Below are 21,829 nucleotides of genomic sequence, written 5' to 3'. Positions count from 1 at the left end.
TTCCGATTTCTTTAATATACTCTTACCAGGCGTTTGACCAGAATTAATATATGATATTGTATCATCTAATTGAACTTCTGGTGTTTTACCCATTTTACTTACTTTCATAGCTATAAGTGGACTCTTTATTCTTTTATCGTCGGAAAATTGCACTTTTTGTAACAAGCTTGTTCTAGAGCTTTCATGTCGAACAGGAGTCGACTTGCGATCGTAAGTAATGCCAAGGGACTTAGATTTTTTTGTACTACTTTGAATATTAGTATTATCAAAATTCGCAGATCTTTTACTATTTTTGGAAGGTGTAAAATATTTTATATTTGTATTCGTATCTTGCATCAAGTTGCTTGTTTTCACTTCCATCTTTTTTTTTCTGGCAGCCACAATTAATGATCGTAGCGAACTTGGCTTTGATGATATAGGTTGTTTTTTAATAGGCATTCGTTTTTTGGCAGCAGGTTTGGCAACAATGCATTCTTCCTCTAGCCATCCTCTGTTTCGACGTTGCTCTAATTTCTCAAATCGCGAGTCACAATCTCTGACTTCCATGTATGTCATATCCCAAAATCCTTGCAAATCTCTACATGTAACTAGTTTTTCTCCTTTACCAATTTCGCAGTCCTCTACTAAACCACGAAATCTTTCAAACTTTTTATTTATTAGTAAATTTGTCTGTCCTACTGCTTGATTTATTTCATACATAACATCATCTGGAATATCCTTTTCTAATTTGATGTCCAACCATGTTTTACAAAGTTCTCTAAGTCTCTCAGTTTCTTTATTCAATAGAAATTTGAAGTACTGTGCCGTGCGTACTTCTTCTTCCACAGATATATTTAAATTTTTCATTACAGTATCTTTGGTTGGAATTTCATCAGGGGATAAGCGACCAATGCCAAGCCGCTGCTGTTGTTCTTTTCTAGCATTCTTCTTGCCACGACTTAATGTGAGATATGGCGAAAATTGAATGAGGTCATTCGTAGTACAGTTTTCTTTAGCAGAAGATGTATCACTTGGGGTACTCTTTTGTGATGGTGTTTGCATATTGTCTGATAAAGGTTTATCTTGAAAAGAGTCTTGTATTGTCTGTTCTTTTAATGATGACCTTGTTGCAGTTCTGTTTAATTCATATGTAACATCATTTAGATTACAAATTGATTCATTTAATCTTTGTGATGATTTTTGTTTATTTGGTAATAACTTTGGACTTGCAGGAGTTTTCAACTTTACTGTAGTACCACTGGTATCAGGGATTTCTGCATATAATTTTTGAGATGATATATCTTTCTGTTCACTTATATCAACTGTCTTGCATTCTGTTAATTTGTTTTGTATAAAGAAATTTCCCTTCTCCTGTGGAGTTTCTTCTATTGGTACAAGACCAAATAGAGGCATGTTATGCAATCCAGATGGAGGTCTAAATTCGTGATTAGCAGGGGCAAATGATTTTTTATTTTTAGTATTAGATGTTGGCTTTTTGATATTCATAGGATATTTTGTTGACGTTGAAGCATTCTTTGTAGTAGCAGTTGATTGCTTAGCAGCAGATGCTGCTTTAGCTAATAATCGCTTCTCTGTAGCCTTTGTAATTCGTTTTTGAACATTATTTAATCGTGTTGCTTGCTTAGGTGTTTTCGCAACTGCAGTTGATGCATTGCTCCGAATCACAGGAGAACATAGAGAGTGATGAACAATACCAACTTTAAATGCAGGTTTTTTCGTAGTATTTTCCAGCTTCTTTTTCTTCTTGCGTTCTTCCTTCCATTTCATCAATTTTTTCATACGTGTATCCGTAATAGATGTAGCCTCTGCTAAAAATGATAGATTTTTGTTCTTGATTGATCGATTTAACATGACATGAATTAACATGAATATAGACCAATTATGAAAAAGAAGGATATATATCATTTGCATGTATACAAGATAAACAATTTTAAAATTAAACATCAATATTTTTTGATTTGATCTTCTATGTGAGTATAAACAAAAAAGAAATATATAAATATTGATACAAAAACTTCATTAAAAAGTTATAATAAAAATATTAAACATGGAAATAGCAAATTTATTGTTAATACAGAAAATTAATGTAAGAATAAATTAGTAATGTTTATTTGTTTAGTTATGTTTTTGATTGCAGTTTGTTAGTATTTATTAATGAAGAATTATAAAAATAAAAATGTATTATATAAAAGTTAATTTATGAGAAGAACTCGTCAAAAAGATTAATTTGGCATTCACACTAAACAAAAACAAAATAAACATGACATTTATAAATGTTAATTTCAATCTTTCTCAATGATATCAAGACGAAAGAGCTTATATCAGAAATAGGGAATGCCATTTTGAAATAGAAAATTACACAAACATATTTTCTTCTTTTTAATGTAATATGATGATAAAATATTTTTTAACTAATGTTTATATAACATTTTTTTCTTGTTTTTATTTATAAAACATACTGGCAAAATTTAATTATTTAATTTTCAGATACCTTTTATAAAAAGAAGCAACTATTTGAATTGCATATATATATATATAGGCATAAATAATATTTATTCATATATATTTATTTATAATTATTGGCATTATATATTTTCTCTCTCAATGTTACTTATTAAATAGTATCAAATTGTATTAGTAGTACCAAATAGTACTAAAGTCTATTAGCAAACTTAAAATTTATAAAGGCTATCAAACTTTATTCAGTTATATCAAATGTATACATAATTGTGACATAATTGTGTTCATTTTACGCTATTTAATAATTAAGTACCAATGATTAACCACCAATTATTCTCAACAATGTGTAAAATGAAATAAAAAGTAAAAAAAATAAAATAAAAATGTTAATAATAAAAATATCACATAAATGAAAATAAACAATATGAAAGACTGCTTCAAAAAGAACCGTTAGCTATTAGTTATCTAATCTCATTAATCTCATTGAAAGAATATCGTGTTTCATTAAACAATTAGAAGCCCTTAACTTACTGGAGAACGGGCTGGCGGGTACCGAGACATCTTGTAGTCTACGGTTGTTGTCGAATGCTCGTGTTCTGACTTCCCTACGAGATTCTACATGCTTATAAGCGCGTAGAATCCTATTATGATCCGTGTGGCCAAAACCTGGACGCGGATTCTTATACTGTTGCTTGAAATCCGACATTTCGTTATGGCTCAATACAACTCTCCAAATTCGCGTGTCTTCCTGTAACGGCAGTACAACTGAAAATCACTTCAAATTGATAGTTACAATGTTGAACGTCGAGGTAGCAACGTGCGGCGATTGCTATTGGTCAGCTCGAAATAGTGAAATCAGTCTTGCCAATTGATAGTTCAATTGATTGCCGTTCAAAAGCAAGATCGCGTTCAGAGTATAATATGGTTTGATTGACCAATCAGGGTAAAGAAATCTGGGCTTCTTTTGTTTTGATTGGTCAACCAAACGCTACTCGGCTCACAATTAAATTTTTAAACGCAATTATGAATATTCGCTTTTTTTCTGTGTTTCTCACGTTTCACATTCCCATTTAACATTCCCATGTGACGTGATGAAATATTTCTGTCCGTATAAATTAAATAATTGTGAATGTTCAAACTTAAGATTTCGTTGAAGTCTTCAACGAAAATGTCTCATATAATGAGTTTAAATAAAATAATCTTTCTGTATTTTATATTTCAAGTCAGATATATTACATCTGCCAAATATCTGAACGTATAACAAAAGTAGTAATCTCATCGATGCAGATAATTCAAAACGAATAAGCTTTTCCTTTGTCAAACTAATTACAAATAATTCTATCGGATTTTTTAAAATAATAAAATTTATTTTTATCAATAAAAGAAAAAAATCTCGTACAGTTTTAAATTTTACAGAAGCGATTATAATATAATATTATAGATTAGACAAATTGAACGCAATTCAGTTATATGAAAAGAAATTAATACCAATAATTTTTTTATCCAGCCACTTTAAAAGAATATTAGAAATAAAAATGCATAATTAAGGGGGAAGAGAGATATAAAGCTAAATAAAATAAAATAATTTTCTAACATGTAATAAAACTGTTTCTTTTTCACACAGTTTGTTTTATTACACATAGCACACATAAACAGGGTGTCCCAAACCTACCGCATCCTGCTAATATAACAGGAGATTCTTGAGATCATTTTAATTAAGGTGATTTTTCCTCAGCAAAAGTCAAGGCAACAATAATTTCCGTTTTATAAGCGATTTAAAAAGAAGGGCTTTTTGCAAACTAAAATTTATAGAGCGTTAAAACTACATTAGTTAATTTTAGATAGAATTTATACTTTAATAGAGATAAAAGAAAATTTTAATTTAAGGCTTAGTTACAAAGATATATATGATGGAAAAAAATGGAGAGAAACTTGCAAAAAATAATGACCTCTCCCGACATTTTCGCTGAGGAAAAATCATTTTCAAATGATCTCAAGAATCTGCAGGTGGTGCGGTAGATCTGGGACACCCTGTATATTCGGCAACATTTCGCGATAGAGATTCTAAACGCCAGACAGTTGGTAGCCAATTTTTTTCTGCATAACCACGTGTTTTATATGGCTATTAAAATTCACGAATGAACGCTTGCATCTCAGCTTACATGCATTGCAAGCTTATCTTTATCTTCTCTCGCTTCTTCCCGCTAAAATGAGAACGCTGATCGAAGGAGATGTCTATAATGGTGAGAGAGACGAGAACGCGAGCGCCTTTGTAAACTCCGGTTGGCGCGCGAAGCTGATCGGCGTGCGGCAAAACAAACGCGAATTTACTTTTGTTTGTCGACGGAAAACTGCGGAAAGAAAACAATAGCCGGGGAGGAAAAAGACGACGTGTTTGTGAACCGTGTATGATAGAAGCGCGACGTTGTCCGTACGGGTCACACAAACGTGCCATTTGCGCAATTTGCGACGCGGAAGAGGATTCTCTCTCTCTCTCTATCTCTCTCGTGGGACAGAACGGTGGTTAAGCTTCGTCGTCGATCGTGTGTCGGACATATTCATTCCGGGCGCGAAAATTTTTTTAACGCCGAGACGAGAAAATCTTGTCGCGCGACGCTTACTCGAAACGATTAAAGGAGAAGAGGAGCGAGTTGTGCCGGTTCGTGCACGCGGCACGAAATGAACGGTGATCGGTAATCGTCGCGAGATAAGAAAGAAAGGAAGAAAGACGCGACGAGATGGCCACAATAACGAGCACGACCTTCCCGAGAATGTTGAAGATATTGCGGGAAAACAATAATGTCAAGGAAAAGCGCGAGGTTTTAACCTATATCTCCAGGTAAACTATCATCAGTCCACTCCCGCGAAATTTCTTGCTCAGCATGACAGGAAACGAGAAAGGCGAGATATTGTGACCATTTAACGTGAACATTTATTTTATTTCACAAAATGGGTGGAATTAAAAAACCCCTTTGTGAGATAAATTAATGTCATTAGAAGAATCATTAGATATTAAATCTCCTCCATTCTATAATGCATTTTCTGCATTTATAATAATACTGAAGATTTAAAAAAAGAAAAAAAAAGGGAAAGAAAAAAATTATATAAAAAAAGTACATGACATATATATAGTGAATAAGTATGATCTTTTGAAGTTATAGGTTTAATTATTGCATTATTGCAGCTTGAATTATGCTATCGTTATTTATAGATTATTTATACACAAACACACATATGTATTTTTATACAATATATTATAAATGTCAAATAAAAATTTATAGTTATAAGATTCATAATTCACAACCTCAATGTGCTATTAGTATTATATATAGATTTGTACAGAAAAGATTGAATAGGTTTAGTATAAAATTATGTAAATGGAGCAGTATCTAAGATATATATTTATAATAGACATTGTTCAATATATATATTATTTAATAAACATTGCATTTGTGATGTGATAAAACATTTTTTTCGACACTTTGTAAAGAAAAGATCATTACATTGCAGTCAAGCTAAAAAATTAGAATCAAGTGGTGCTATTAAAGAAGAGCGCTACAAGGAGTTGTGCAGGCTGATCATAGAAGCATTTACAAAACATGAGGGAATTATGCAGAATGAGGCAGTAGGTGCACTTAATGCCATTGTAAAAGAATTCCAAGCGCATCCTTTACATCTTTTCGAATCAATGTTACAAACAGATAAAAGGACAAGGTTTGTTTTCTTAAATTTATATTGTAATAAATTTATGTACTCTAGAGATTTTAACAAGATATTATATTCTTGATTGATCTTAGATTAAAAATACTTAAGCTATTGGAGGTAGTGGAAGACAATGCTATTTCTGCAGCTGCCAATGATGGACAGGCTTTAAAATTTTTTAAAGATTGTATGGATAATGTGCAACCTAATTTAATGGAATGGTTAACACCAACAGCATGCGTAGATAATTTGCAAATGTTGACAAAAGTTGAACATCAACTCTTATCAGATGAACAAAAACTAGATGAGGATACAAACAGTTATGCGCTTATTCTTTTGAGAAGATTGTACAGATTGGCTGCCATAACATTTGATCAAAATGTTCAGAGGGTATAAACATGTGCACAAATTGTATTATGAATAATTTTTGAAATTATGATCAGAAAGGATTACATATATCAATTTTTTTTTAGTTTGATACATTACTAATGGAGAAGATTATAATACTGGCCTACATGGGACATAAGCGTCAGCGTGGTCCTGCTTTGAAAGTTTTGCAGCAAGCTATTGCAACTAACTCGTCATCACGTATTCGTAAAGATTATCCTGATTTATGGGCACAATATAAGACTAATTTACAATCCACATATTGTAAACGTATGTTGCTATTAGTAGCAGCGTGTGATCCAGATTGGACTATTCAATGGAATACTACTATCCAGTTCCTTGGTACTGATCTTCATCGTGGTGCTAGCCTCATAAATAATTTGCTGAGTGTTGAGGAAAAAGCCTTCAAGTCTACTGATCCTATTACACGAAGGTGAAACTATTACAGTTCTACAATTAAAAATTGATTATTATTATGTATCAAAAAAATAATATAGATTTGTTATTATATTGCAGACAAGCTTTCCTCTCATGGAGATTGTTGATTGACAATTTTGCTTTAGATCATCAAGAACTCGCCACTGCTAGAAGAATAAAGTTACTTTGTATTCCATTGAACACTAAGAACAGTAAAACCGAATTAATTGCATTAACAAAATTAGAAGTTTGGTGGCATTTAATTATTAAATTGTATAAAGATATTGCAAAATTTGCTACTCCTGTTATCACGCAATTTCTAAACTATTGTTTTGGACCACTTGGGGATACACCACTGCTTTCTTCCAAATTTGACGTTGTTGCCTCTCCGGGCAAAAGATTTTTTAAGACAAAAATCGTTGCTGTGGATGCTTTGTGTCAATTAGTTATCACAAAGGAAGATCTCTTTGCAGTTTGTGCTCCAATGTTAGAAGAAAGACTTTCTCATGCTATATCTGATGAAGTGTTTCAAGAATGTTCTAAAAGCATTATTCACAGTGTGGGAGAAGCCCTACTCATTCTCGGCCAACTTACAGATCAAGAAATGAAATATCGTTTTCAGCTTGGTAAAACATTGTGGGCAAACTTGATGATATACATAAAGAATATAAAACTTGAGATAAAGGTTATTAATAGATTTAATTTTTCTATTTTGTATAACATAAAATATCTATGTATTATGGCAAATGTATTATATGCCCTTACAGGACCATCTGTATAGAGATGTGATACTAGTCATAACTGAATTGGGAAACCATATAGATAAGATTATGGTAAAAGATATGATCTTCAATGTAATTTTACCAGATGTTAAGCACATTATTGAGAAAGCTGAATTTCATGATAACACATTGCCAGAATTGGTATTAAAACTTTTATCACCGCCACTACTTGATGAAGTGTCAAAGTATATCTTGTATGTATAAACTAAACTTGCTGAGATCATATTCATATTTCACAATATTTTATTTATATATTATATAATATCTATTTATTATTTCTATATTACAGAGACCATAATAGCGATGCAATTAAGTGCCTTCTGGAGCGATGTTTGAGCCCAGAATTTACATATTCCTCAGGTGTGCTTGGGTTTCTGGAAACAATAATCGAAAATCTAAAATCAATGATTGATGTACATAAAAATATGTAAGTCTAAAAAATTTTAATTATAATATATTCACATGTTTGATAATAAATAATGTATTACAGGACAGTTTACATCGAATTATGGTCTATAATAGTGCAGATATTAACAAAATATATGACAAACTGTGAAGCTATAAATGAAAATGAATATAATTTTAAAACTGTCAAATTGGTTTTATCACTTCCACTTCGATATACATGTCTGGAAAATCTTGAGCAGGTTCACATAATTTTATATAAACATTTTTATATATTACCACATGGCTTTATTTTGCAATAGTTTTTTTTTTTTTTATTGATAATTTTGCAGATACAAAATCAAGCAAAGGTATGGAAAGCTTTATACAAACAATACGAGTTACAATCAGATTCAATAAGTGCAGTGAAATCAAATGAAATCTTACTGGATACTGCAAATATAATGCGGGAATGTTTAAATACAAATAAAAATTGTTGTTCTTTTATTGTAAATTGCTTAGATGCTTTATTGAGCACCCTTGATTATGAATCTTTGTTAGGTATGTATAGTCAATTCTTATATTTTATATGAAATAATGCTTAGAATAATTGTAATACATACTCTGCATAATTCATGTTTCAGCTCAAGATGAAATTCCATCCATTGTACAACTCATACTAGATGTTATAACAATTTCGTTTAATAATACACAAAATCTTAATTCTGAAATAGCTCTGAAAATGTTATCAGCTATGCTTATTACTGTATATGGACACAGTCCACAAAAAGTAATATCATATCTGCATAGTTGTAAATCAGTGATCAAACTTATACTTACATCGCAAATAAAGGCACTTTTTAAAGAGGTATGATATCAACATTTTTTTTTATAAAGCATTTATTTTGATTTGCATTGTTATTTAGGTGCAATTAATATTAACGAACTTTTGTTTATAGGTTGCAAGCATGTGGGAGTATATAGTTAGTATTTTTAAAGGACTTAATAAACAATTGAATCACGAACTTTTATCGTCGTTCAAAGAAGCAATTATAATTGCAATGAATCATCCTAACCCAGCTCTAAAATCTTTGACACAATCTATTTTTGAAGTTCAAGATTGCTTGGATAGTACCGCTAAGTGCATTTTAGATGATATAAAAGAAACAATAGAGAAATCACATTCAAAATCTGATAGTATTACAAAGAAGAAAGTAGAAGCAGAACAAACAAAAGAGATACGTATAGCTGGGAGTTTCTTGAATAGAAAATCTGCTAATATAAAATCAGTATCCAGTAAACCACCAGAAAAGAATGATAAAAATACGCTTATACTACCTGAACCTGATTCGCAAGTAAATAATATTTATTATTTCATGTTGTGCACATATTATTTTTATATCTTTGTCTATATTAAAATTTATTTGTAGGATTATGTGTATATAAAAACAGATTTGAAATTTGATGTTAATCGTTTGACTGAGCATCAAAAAGAAAGTTTAAAAAAGAAAAGAGAAGATATACCAGCGTTATATAATGATCTTTCTCAATCGTCCTCACAAAATTCTCAGAACTTACAAGAATGGTTTGACAAAGTCAAACATATTAACGAAACAGATAAAACCAATAATAGAAAGAGCGACACTATAACTCAAAAACTTATCGATAATGACGCCAACAAGGAAAATAAGATTATGCAAACAAAGTCTGCTAATGTGGTAGATAAAGTAGTTGATACCCATAGTAGCGAATTGGATGTAAATATTGAAGAAAATATCACTGATACTAAGCAAAATGAAGATTCAATGAAAAAAGTTGAGACAGTGGATTCTAACGAAAAACAAGAAGAAAATACGGATATATCGAAACAAACAAATTTGGCTACACATACAGCAACTTTCAGTGAACAAAATACTGCATCAAAAATGGATGAAGAAAGGGATGCTAAAATCACAATAGCATCTATTACAAAAAAATTAAATTTTGAATCACGAGAGGAATTTCCTGAAGATAAAATGCAAGAACGACAATCATCTCCTTCGATGTTAGATAGTATCAAACGACGACATCGTAATAGCATAACAAAATTAAATTCATCATTAAAAAGTGATGAAGCTGTTGAAAGTCAAAAAGATCTAAATGCGACAAATGTACAAAGAACGCTGAGAATGAAGATTGCTCAGGAAAAACCTGGTACAAGTAGTAAACAAAAGTCAGACGATGACATTGATATTAAAGAAAATTCTAATGAAAATAAGAAAGGTACTAAGCGTAAATACATGTCGGATACTGAATCGGACGGAATCATACAACGTCGAAAGCGAAAAGGTTTTAATGACGATAATGGTGAAACATCACGAGGCAGTGACTCCTTGGACATAGATATGGACAATGTGAGTCAACGTGTGAAAAATGAAATGACTCGTTTAAAAATCGACATGGTATTTGACTGTCCTGTGGTCAATCGTCGTCGATCTAAACATTCGGATGAAGGAGAAAAAGAAACAATACAGGAAATTGATGCAGGAAAGAAACATGGATTAAGGAAATATGGGACACCTGACAATAAGACTTTTAAACTGAAGTCTCTAGATGCGAAATTTGTAGAAGGATCAAAAAGATTTCCAAAAACGCAGGAGAAGAATACAAAAGATGCAGATGATACAGATCAAGGAGTATTTAAAAGACGAGGTAGAAGAAGTACAAGACAGGAGTCTAATAAGAATGATTTAGACATTAATAAAGAAGTTAAAAAATCCAGTGATACTATTGACAAGGTACCTGAATTGAAAAATTCGGACACAGATATGACAGACATAGTTCCAACGTCCAGCCAAGCAATACAAGATATTGTAATTAATAGAGCTCAAGATGAAAGACCTGATGCAGATAATTCTAAATTTACCAGTTCGAATGTAGAGTCCTTAGAATTTACTGAATTAAACAAACAGAGTCAGGATGAAGTTGAAGATTTTGTAGAAAGTTCACAAATTCCTAATATTGATGTAAAATTAGATAAAATATGTGGCGAGAAACAGTGTTTTATTAAAATTAATAAAATGGAGAAAGTTCAATCTATTAAAGCTCCTGATATGATTATGGAAAAAAATTATGTACCTGAATCTATCTCCATGGATTGTGACGATAATGTTGTACCTGATCCATGTGAACAATCGAATGAAGCTAATCCTAACAATAATACAGAAATGAACGATGAAGGAAATAAAGATAAAGATAGTATAAGTAAAGACTTGATTCAGGAAACTAATAGTTCCAATATAAAGATTATAATCCCAGAAGATCAGAAGACAGTCGATAATTCGTCATCGATCAAATCTACAAGTGTAACTAGTTTTTCTTCGCCGAAAAGCAGTGTTAAAGTATTTTCTAAACTTAAACCATTCACAGGACGTGCTGCTCATATGCTAGGTTTAGTTACAAAGCAAGCACAACTCGAAGGTGACAATCCAGCTATTGTATTAGAGGATGAATCATCTTTAAAAAAATTAAAATCCAAGGATGCAGAGAATGATACAAGTAAAAAGACTTTAGCAATTAAAGAGATCGATAAAATAGGCGGACCTTCTGGCAGTCGACAAGAAAAGATTTTCAGCAATATGAGATCAGCCGATTATTGTATATCTCCATCGACACACACATTTACTACTTTGAAAAACGATGGCGAGAAACTTTCATTTAAACTGGACAAGAATACATCAGACTATTTATCAATGGAAATTTCAGTTGACAAAGGAAACGAAGGAAATGCATCATCTTTATGCGAAAAAGACGATCTACCAATATTGGAATGGTCAAGCGCTAATCCACCTTCATTAACCGCATCACCGAGTGCTAGTATTCTTAAACGTCAACGATCGAGCGTACCAGAACCGGATCTAGATTCTTCAACTCCTAACAAGGTATTTTCTGCAGTTTATTTTATATTATTATATATGTATATTTTAAGAACATATATACAGAGAGACACTTCTAAATTAAGAATTATTTTTGATGTTATCACACATAATGTTATCATGATAAAAAATCTTGTGTTACATATATTAATGTTTTTCTCTTACTATAAATTTTCTCTTTCTTATATATATATAGATTTATGAAACATATTTAAATATTTTTATTATAGCGAAAACGAGTGAGCTTTGCAGATCCACCAGTATCAAAAGAAATGGGTTATGAAATATCAAATACAGAATTTCCACAAAAAACTAACAAATATTCTATAGCACGTAGCCCCATACCAAGAAAGGATTCTCCACTTAGGTTCAAACAGACCAAGCTTAAATTTGTACCAATAGATGCAGAAAAAGTAATAACTGAAAACGATTCTCAAAATGAAAGTGACACTGAAGCTGTTTTGGAAGCCGAGAAGAAAAATGAGTCACTAATAAGGATATCTGAAGCGAATTCTGAAACTATGGATATAGATAAGCCAGTATCTGGCGATTTTCTAGAAAATGATAATGTTAGCGATAACGTTAGCGATAACGAAGCAAATACTTGCGCGAGAATAAAAATCGACGAAGAATTAGGAATAGCGCAGGAAATTGAAATAACTGCGGTTTCAAATGCCCCTTCTGTCCCGGAAAATCAACAGATCTTATCTTCTAAAGATTCTGAGCAAAACCCTATTGACACTGCATCAATGGACTGCGTGGGAATAGAAGATTCCGAAACGCAACAAGATATCTTTGACGGAATGGATACGACAAATAATATTGCACCAATCAAGATGAATAACGATGACATTAATATATCCGTACAAAATAATTCGGTTGATTCTATTAAACTGAACGTGATCAATGATTCTGTGATAGCGGCTTTATCTACCAAAGATGACAATACGACAAGTATGGAAGATACTGTAGATATCCAAAATATCACCGAATTTAATTCCACTGTAAATACAGATGAGATATTCTGTGGAAAGCTTATACGTACTAGTACAGAGACAACGGAAAACGTAATGGAACAGGATACTTTATCGGTAACGGACTCAATATTTGCGAGTTTACCGTTAACTCAAGATTCTACTCAAAGCCAGGAGGCTCAGAATAATGTGGAACCTGATCCCGAGCTTCTGGATTCTACGCTGCCTATTTATCCAACATTGTCATCGTGTATGGAGCCCATCGACACTATCATTGAACAATTGACTTATCCTCTTTGGAAAAAGAATTTGTGTACATATCTCGCGAATAGAAGTTTGCACACAATCGGTGATTTTGCCCAATTATCGGAACGCGAAATTAACAGAATACCCGTGAAAGGTAAATCAAAGACTGAATTCGTGAAGAAAGTGTTAGAACATTTTGAAAGTACATGCATGCTGCAAGCAGAATCTTCTGATATCGAGTCGAATGTTAAAGTACAATCGCCGATCATACCGATGGATGAAACACCAATTGTATCAACCATTGCTCTTTCGCTATCTGTTGTCGAAACGGAATCTGCGATAGACGACAATAAATCCTTAAATTGTAGTGTGTCGCTTAATCAATCTACCGGAGATGTTTCCGATAATCTGCCAAGAGAAATGTCACCTATGGAATGTTTGGATAAAACAGAGTCTATCAGTGATATGGATATTTCATCGGAACCCATATATTCTAAAAATTCCAATCTATCAGTATCAGAAAACGAACAGACAAGTGTGAAAGAACCAATCACTGTTGAAAGTTCGTCTAAAACATCCACAGATAATGTTAAATCCGTGCCAATTGCCTCATCCTCCAAAATCATGTACGTAATTATCTATGTTCTTATATAAAATATTAAAAAAAAATTATATACTTGTACAATTTTTATGTTTCTTTTTATATTTTTTATAGTACTGTGAGTGAAGTAGTATCATCTTCAAGTGCTAGCATGGACACACCGAAAGGTCATGCTAAATCGTCAAATGTATATGACGAACTTCTCATTACGCACTCCTCCGTTGGCACTAATACCGAGGAAACTGGTTCCGCGACGCCGAGTGTTCAAAAAGTCACAAAATCCGTTGAGTCTCAGATGGCGCTTGCGGAATTATTGGATGAAATTGATGTAAATCTGGTATTAGAAAGCGCGGTCAGAAGATGCAGTCCCGAGGCAATTCTTTTACAATACAAGGTAAATTTTGTTCAACTTATATCGATTACACTGGTATTATCAGATAAATGAGCAGAAAATTAATCTTCAGGTAAAGATGGCACATTTGAAAGAAAAAGAACTAGTGAAGGAAACTATTAGAATGCTCGGTTTGCAAGACAAACAGCAAGTCAACGATGCATCGTTAAAAGCAGCCTGCCGTGCATGTGGCGTCAATAAAGTCCTCCTTAGATTGCCCGACATCTTCAGTTATGATAAACAGTTTTTTGATAAGGTGCTTAAGGTATATAGTAAGAAACTTAGCATAGCTGATTGTTTGAACGTTTTCGATTTTAATCAATTGAAAAGCGCAATCTGTCAAAAATGCACATCGTCTGACCTCGTTGAGATGCTTTCGGAAAAATTGAAGCGAGAAGACCAAGACGGTATCAAGCAACCCATGACAGAATTATCTAGTTTGGACGCTATGCTAAAAAGATTGCCGATGGATGTGATCATTAGTCATACTGTAGCGAACGAGGAGCTTATTCCGGCGTCGGTAATTCTGGACATAGCTTTGCAGAATAATAGCTCGGGAGATATAGCGCAAGCATTAAAGCAATCCCCTGTTTTGGCTAGACGCATCTTAGACAAACTGTGGACATCTCAATTTACGATCGCGCATATCGAGAATAGTGAAGTATCCAAAGAGAGTTTGCTTAATATTTTTAAAAGCGTGTGCTCTAAACTGACCGCGCAAGAACTGCTACACGCGTATCACGAAGCTATGACAAATAAGCTCATCACAAAGAAAGAAAATGAATAGACTGGATTAGAGATTGAACCTAGAACTTAGAGTTCTAGGTTCAGTATCAAATAATATGACTGATGTTTGTAGAAATATTGACGCGTCTCATATATCCAGAAACTAGTTATTCTCACACTTATTTCATTTCTATAAAATTCATAATTTGACTTAATTATGACAGTCATGAATGTTTTCATTTGCGTCACGTAATTAATGATAGCGCTTGTTCACTATATTTGTTTTGTAGTTGTTACCATTGATATTTTAATCAATTTATCTGTAAGTATTCATCAAGTTTATTAAATGATATATTTGTCATAATTGTAAAACATTGATGTATTAGAAGTTACATTAATCCTCGCAATACCAAGCCATGTTTCATCGTATATGTTATATAGTGACGGGATTATTTATATCGTTATACCTTTTTTTTTTTTTTCAAGCAAAATTGATTTGTTTGTATAGAATAATTAATAATTGTAGAAGAGAAATGATGCGAATGTTTTTTTAAAACAAAAAAAAACTTTCTTAAACACAAATTAACAAAAAAGATAATCAGTATTTTCTTATTTTTTATATACTTGTTATTTAACTCCTTTCCATTTTCTCTTTTTCTTTTACTCATAATTCTTATTTTTTTTATTTATATTTTATTTATTACTGTATTTAAATTTAAATTACTGTATTATTTTTTCATAGATGTATCTAGAGTGGAGAGATGTGGGTATTCAATTACATCTCTTGCTAATTTTCAATCAAGTCATTACTCTGTGTTTCAAAACATTTTGAATTTTATATTCAAAGTTATATAATCTTGAAAGTCTTCATAGAGGCCTTGAAAGTTTTGATTGGTCTTGAGTGATTTCTTAAGTATCGATAAAAATTTTGTTTCAACATAAATAATTTTTGTTTAAATAAAAGTTTTTTTAATGATAAATTGTTATATATTTATTTATAATATCCCAATATTTCTAAATTTTCTTTCTCTGGAAGAAAGTTTATTAAAACGTTTTTTAAGATACTAAAGATCTTTAAGACTTTCAAGATTGTATAAACTTCGAATAATATTCAAACTGATATGAACCGAATTTCTCACAATATATTAGAATTTAATACAAAGTATCTTGATTTCCATTACTAGGTGTATCTTGCGTATTGATTTTAAATTATTTCCTTGGTTTTACATTGTATTATTTATAATATATATTTTTCAAGATTTGTAAATTTTGTTAAAAATCTTCTCTTTTATGCATACAATTTATATCTTTCTCTATCTCTTTTTCTAAAACAAAAAATAATAATTTAATTAGTATAACTTAGTATATCTTTCAAAAGTTTAAATCATATAAAAACATTATAAAACAAGCAAATGGTAAGCGCAAAATATATCTTTGTTGGTATTGCGAAGGTTAAGAACATAGTTATTTTTCAGTCAATTATGCCATATTGCAGTACAACTTGTATATTTGCATATTGAAGTAAAATTTCTCGCTACTTAGAGATCTATTTAAAGTACATTAAAGTTGATACAAAAAAGAATGGACCATAGAAATTTAAGATTTTTACATTTTCGAGTTTGATTGAATTTATACAAGGTGTCCCGGACCACCTGCTAATGGCAAATTCTTGAGATTATTTGGAGACGATTTTTCCTCAGCGAAAATGTCGAGAGAGATCATTATTTTTTGCAAGTTTCCAATTTTTTCCATCATATATCTTTGTAACTAATCCTTAAATTAAAATTCTCTCTCTCTCTCTCTATTAAAGTAAACTCTATTTGAAATTAAATAAAGAATGTAATTTTAATTCTATATAAAATTTAGTTTGTGAAAAGCCCTTCTTTTTTAATCGCTTGTAACACGGAAATTATTGATGCCTTGACATTTTTTGCTGAAGGAAAATCGTCTCCAAATGATTCTAAGAATCTGCCATTAGCAGGTGGTCCGGTAATTCTGGGACACCCTGTATATAGTCACAATTTTGAATTTTTGCTTTGTCTTTTAGTGCTTGGAAGTTCTCAACTTTCAAGATTTTTCTTTCCACAGTTATTTCGTACAATTAGTAATGTTACATTTGTTAATTTGTGGAAATCGAAAAATCTATTTTTTAATATTTTTATTAAATTATTAAGAACAGAATGAAATTTTGAACTGATATATCGTGTTGCGTTGTTCCCGATCGAATATAACAATTGCCATTTTTAGAAATAAGTATCCTATGAAACACTAAACGCAAACAATTATCAATAATTATTTATTTCTTTGAAGAAAAATTCTTTTTATTTATGAAATATATATTGCACGTCAATTTATATAGATCTTTGCATTGTGATCATCCTAAACATTTCCTTTGTCTTTTTTTTTTTTTGTTATAGAGATATTTCGGAGGAGAAGAGGGGTTGTGAAACAAAAGAGCGAATCTTAATAATAATTTTTTTCAGAATCACAGCTTGTGAGATAAAAGAACATCTCTTAACATTTTTTGATGGTTAAGATATCTCAACATTGCAACATTAATTAATGCAAATTATGTTTACGTTTGCATCAGACAGTAATTTGATTCGTATAATCTATACCTTTTAAGCATTCAATTATCGGTGAATTGAATAAATTTATTTGTGATTTTTGTGTCGTAATTCTATTAATTAATTCTTTTCTGGTGTCGAGTTCGTACACAACACACGCACCATACATTTACAAACTTAAATACTTCAATGATTAACCGACCAGCTAATCAGTTTTTATGAGTCTAATTATGTATTATTGTAAATATATATGTACGTATATCACACTGACATATTGATGGACGATCAATATATTCACTGATTAATATGCTTTTTATTATCGTCTATTATACCTAATGCAACTGTATGAATACAGTCATTTTTACGAATGAGTATGAGGAACTGAAAAATCAAAGTATGAAACCTGCAAATTATAGTAATTTATATATGCAAGAATATGTATCGATGAAGTGAAATATATTGATTAATCTTTTCGAACGAAAATAAAGGATGGTATCTTGTAGTTTTAGTCATGCCTGTGATTAATACATGCAATTATTCATTATAGTGATTGTATAATCGTATAGATTAATTAATACAAAGAGCGACAATGAATATCCTGTAACTTTTTTTCGATTTTCCTTATGATAGCCCACTGAAAATTTTATGCATACGTAGAGAGTGTAAATGTCTTCTATAATAATAAAATGATATTTTATACGAACTATAAACCAAAAAAAGTTAACTTTGTTCAATATGTCTTTGTAGCACCTGTTTAAAGTATTCATTTTCGGCTTGTTTCAGTATCCATTAACCATCGCCTGGTTATTCAATCTAATTTTTATTATGAAACCAAAAAATGTTGAACGAAAGTATATAGGGCAAGCTTGCTTTATTATATTTACAAGTAGCATATTTATATTTCTCTCGACGATATGACTTTCTAAATTAACATTTTACGTTTTGCATTTATGATTTTCTTTTAATATAAATAAATAAATTCTTTTAATATAAACATATTAGATTTTTTAAATATAAATAAATAAGATCTTTTAATATAAATAAATTAAAAAATAAAAATAAAAAATATGTAAAGTGCGCAAGGGAAAGATACAAAGCTGCTTTGTGAAATAAAATATATAAAACAATTCATATAGTTTTCTATATAATATTGTAAATTCAAACGATATTTTATTAATAATTATTTAGTACACAAATTTTTATAATTTAATTATGTTACCGTCAATTTTTTATATAGAACGTAATTCTCTATTATTAAGTTTATCAATTCATATTCTATTAGAGTATCTATGTTGGCTCTATGAACATAGCAATTTTTCAAATTATGCAATTGCATTCTATTTTTAATCGTATCGAGAGAAAAAGGTGATCGAGCCTACTATTTGCTTTCTATTTCCTGTTTACATATTCGGAATATCGATCTTATAATATTCGCAGTGACAAATATACACGGTTAATTATAGTAGAAATTCTAGATTCCCAAAAGACTGTATCAAAATACGATCCCACGGACGTCACAAGACTATATGATATCTCGGTTCTTATTGCAAGTCCCATGGTTCGCCACGATTGACGATGTAATGAGAATTTCTATTCGTATTTTATTTTTTATTCTGTCCCCTCGAGCAAACTCGTAAGATACATTTTCACTTCAAGATTATATTAGCGAATATTTCAATTATGTATAGAAATAGTTATACAAATTTTTATATTTTTAGAGTGACTAATTAAATTTCACCCAATATCATGCGATAATATCGGAAAAAACTCTTATCGTTATTAATATTTTTATACAGCGTAACTTACTTATTGTTAGAATAGATATTATATACAAAAGTTTATTAAGCTAGCTTAATAAATGCTATAGTAATAGCAGCAATAACGTCATTCTTAAAAAAACTACATATTTCTTTTTTCTCTGATTCACTCTATATAATCTTGCTATTTCTATAACTATATTGTACCTATGTTATATTACTAAGATTTTAATTTCATGTTATTTATGATTTCTATTTTTGATTCACATATACACATAAAAATCATACTATGAACTTTTAGGAAAATTAATTTAGCAAATGGACAATTAAAAAGGATTGAATTATAATTATAATTGTATTAAAAATTTTATGAATAGCTGGGAAAGTAAGTTTTATTACGGTTCAAGCAATAATAAACACTGTAGAAAAAACAAACTCAATCTCAACGAAAAACTGAAGCTTAAAAAAGAACAGTGTTATTTTTGAAATGCCAAGCATGCAATTTTTTCCCAGAGAAGAATTACACAGATCTTAATTTGTGCGACATCGAAATAAATTATTGCAACATGTTTTAATACGATCATAGTTATATGAGTAATTTATTTTAAATAATAATCATGATTTTTTGGTATGAAAGTTGTAATCAAATTGCATTTATAATAGTATTTGAAACTCGTCGAAATCTGTATATCTATAATATTATAGACATAATAACGATATTATTTGAAAAATTTTATTAAAACTTTAGCATTGAAATATGAAATCATGTATTGTTTCCAAAATGTTTGATTTCTAACAATATAAAAGTATGCAATTTTCGCTACCATTATAGTAAACGGCGAATACTTTTAATTCTTTTACACGTTTTTATAAGATTTTATACATTTATCTACAATATATAGAAACGCGTGTAAAGTAGCAGAAACTTTCCAATAAAGTGCTACTTCGAATGGAGTAACATTATAGCCAAATACTTTTTTTCGTCGACATGCAATAAACGTGAATTGCAACATGTTTTAATACGATCATAGTTATATGAGTAATTTATTTTAAATAATAATCATGATTTTTTGGTATGAAAGTTGTAATCAAATTGCATTTATAATAGTATTTGAAACTCGTCGAAATCTGTATATCTATAATATTATAGACATAATAACGATATTATTTGAAAAATTTTATTAAAACTTTAGCATTGAAATATGAAATCATGTATTGTTTCCAAAATGTTTGATTTCTAACAATATAAAAGTATGCAATTTTCGCTACCATTATAGTAAACGGCGAATACTTTTAATTCTTTTACACGTTTTTATAAGATTTTATACATTTATCTACAATATATAGAAACGCGTGTAAAGTAAGAGAAACTTTCCAATAAAGTGCACTCTGCTACTTCGAATGGAGTAACATTATAGCCAAATACTTTTTTTCGTCGACATGCAATAAACGTGAATATTAGCCGCGTTGCAATTCTGAAACTTGACTCTCTCAGCGTCCTTTTTTCCCCTCGCGAAGTATCCGTGGAATGGCCTGTTTCACCATCGCGTGGGATCTGTGCGTGTCCCATCATCGACGAGAGGAAGGGAAAAAAGCAGATAGGCGCGACTACGTATACGTCGTATGTGGGTGCGCTATGGCGAGGAGAGCGCTAGAGGGTGGAACGCCTGCGCCGGTTGAAATGCACCCTATATAAGAGGCAACACGTTCTGAAGAGATACTCACATTTGGAAGCTTGCGTCGCGACGGACAGGTTGATCAACTTCCGAGAAGATGGGGTTCACTAAAAACTACCTCGTAAGCCTATTCCTCTACATCTCCATCGTCAACGAGATTTGTCAACCTGCAGTGAGTCATTTCTCTTTTATACGTACTCTTCTTCTTGCAATATATGGATTATCTCTATAATGCCAGAATTGAAATCTAGCGATTTTATTTAAATATACTTTCGCTATAAGATAGATATAATTAATATTGGATAATTTTTTATATCAATTTAAAAATATTTGAAATTAAAATCAAATTTAATCAAGCGACGCGGTAGCGTCGCGACGCCAAGTATATATAAAAATTCGTTCCAGCTTGTCAACGGTTTGCCTATGTACAGGGGCTGCGACGCTACCAAGTAGCTTATCCGGAATTTTAGGTCTAGTAAACTTTTATAATATATCCTGAATTTTCATAGTTTCTGTTGTTACATGTTTCTTGATTAATATCAAGTCAAATTTTCTTTTAAAAAATTTGGGATATTAAAATATTAAATTAATATATTATATTACTTTTTAATTTTTGACATAATTAAATTCAAATTCAAATAAATATAATCTATTATGTCCGATATTTAAATTTAAATTAAATTTTAGTTTAAAACGAGATTTGCTTAAAAATATATGACAAATATTTTGTCGATATCGCTTTTCTTAAAGCTCGCGTGAAGATTTCTGGTTATTGATAAATAATATGAATTATGAAAGCATTTTAATCATATTTCAATTCTTCCCCTCTCTTCTCTTCATCTCTT

General features: G+C 30.8%; 3 protein-coding genes and 1 long non-coding RNA gene across 5 annotated transcripts in view; 3 read left to right on the top strand and 1 right to left on the bottom strand.

Moving 5' to 3' along the window:
* Positions 1–3,254, bottom strand: part of LOC115244106 (disks large-associated protein 5) — a 7,769-nt gene extending 4,515 nt beyond the window's left edge. Inside the window, exons 1-2 of one of the 2 annotated variants that reach the window (XM_029821496.1) lie at positions 2,992–3,254; positions 5–1,808 (exon numbers count right to left, since the gene is read on the bottom strand). In XM_029821496.1, the coding sequence (XP_029677356.1) occupies positions 5–1,808; positions 2,992–3,166 (1,979 nt within the window). In that variant the 5' untranslated portion in view covers positions 3,167–3,254. The remainder of the gene's footprint in view (positions 1–4; positions 1,809–2,991) is intronic. The other variant, XM_029821497.1, reaches the window with a different exon arrangement.
* A 1,337-nt stretch (positions 3,255–4,591) lies between these two features.
* On the top strand, positions 4,592–15,464 carry LOC115244101 (telomere-associated protein RIF1-like). The gene is made up of 15 exons (XM_029821490.1): positions 4,592–5,299; positions 5,971–6,174; positions 6,258–6,552; positions 6,636–6,982; positions 7,066–7,651; positions 7,734–7,942; positions 8,038–8,175; positions 8,239–8,395; positions 8,486–8,693; positions 8,777–9,000; positions 9,092–9,487; positions 9,563–12,052; positions 12,277–13,892; positions 13,982–14,261; positions 14,332–15,464. Exons 1-15 carry the CDS (start codon positions 5,199–5,201, stop codon positions 15,043–15,045), a joined length of 7,965 nt encoding a protein of 2,654 aa, XP_029677350.1. The 5' UTR covers positions 4,592–5,198; the 3' UTR covers positions 15,046–15,464.
* A 153-nt stretch (positions 15,465–15,617) lies between these two features.
* On the top strand, positions 15,618–18,270 carry LOC115244108. Its single transcript, XR_003885320.1, has 2 exons — positions 15,618–16,622; positions 16,966–18,270. It is a non-coding gene; the product is annotated as an uncharacterized LOC115244108 (long non-coding RNA).
* A 2,757-nt stretch (positions 18,271–21,027) lies between these two features.
* Positions 21,028–21,829, top strand: part of LOC115244119 — a 29,796-nt gene continuing 28,994 nt past the window's right edge. Inside the window, exon 1 of the mRNA XM_029821514.1 lies at positions 21,028–21,156. Coding sequence (XP_029677374.1) covers positions 21,082–21,156 — 75 coding nt within the window. The 5' untranslated portion in view covers positions 21,028–21,081. The remainder of the gene's footprint in view (positions 21,157–21,829) is intronic.

Source organism: Formica exsecta, unplaced genomic scaffold, assembly GCF_003651465.1.
Source record: "Formica exsecta isolate Colony F162 unplaced genomic scaffold, ASM365146v1 scaffold8, whole genome shotgun sequence".
NCBI lineage: Eukaryota > Metazoa > Arthropoda > Insecta > Hymenoptera > Formicidae > Formica > Formica exsecta.
The sequence above is the reverse complement of the archived record's forward strand: the minus strand, read 5'-3'. Positions and strand labels throughout refer to the sequence as shown.

What these genes read in the sequence shown, in the direction of transcription:
- LOC115244101 (XM_029821490.1), top strand. Translation starts at nt 5,199, where the DNA reads ATGGCCACAATAACGAGCACGACCTTCCCGAGAATGTTGAAGATATTG. An exon ending in CAAACAGATAAAAGGACAAG is followed by an intron (nt 6,175 to 6,257) that starts GTTTGTTTTCTT and finishes GATTGATCTTAG; the next exon opens with ATTAAAAATACTTAAGCTAT. An exon ending in GAAGTGTCAAAGTATATCTT is followed by an intron (nt 7,943 to 8,037) that starts GTATGTATAAAC and finishes TCTATATTACAG; the next exon opens with AGACCATAATAGCGATGCAA.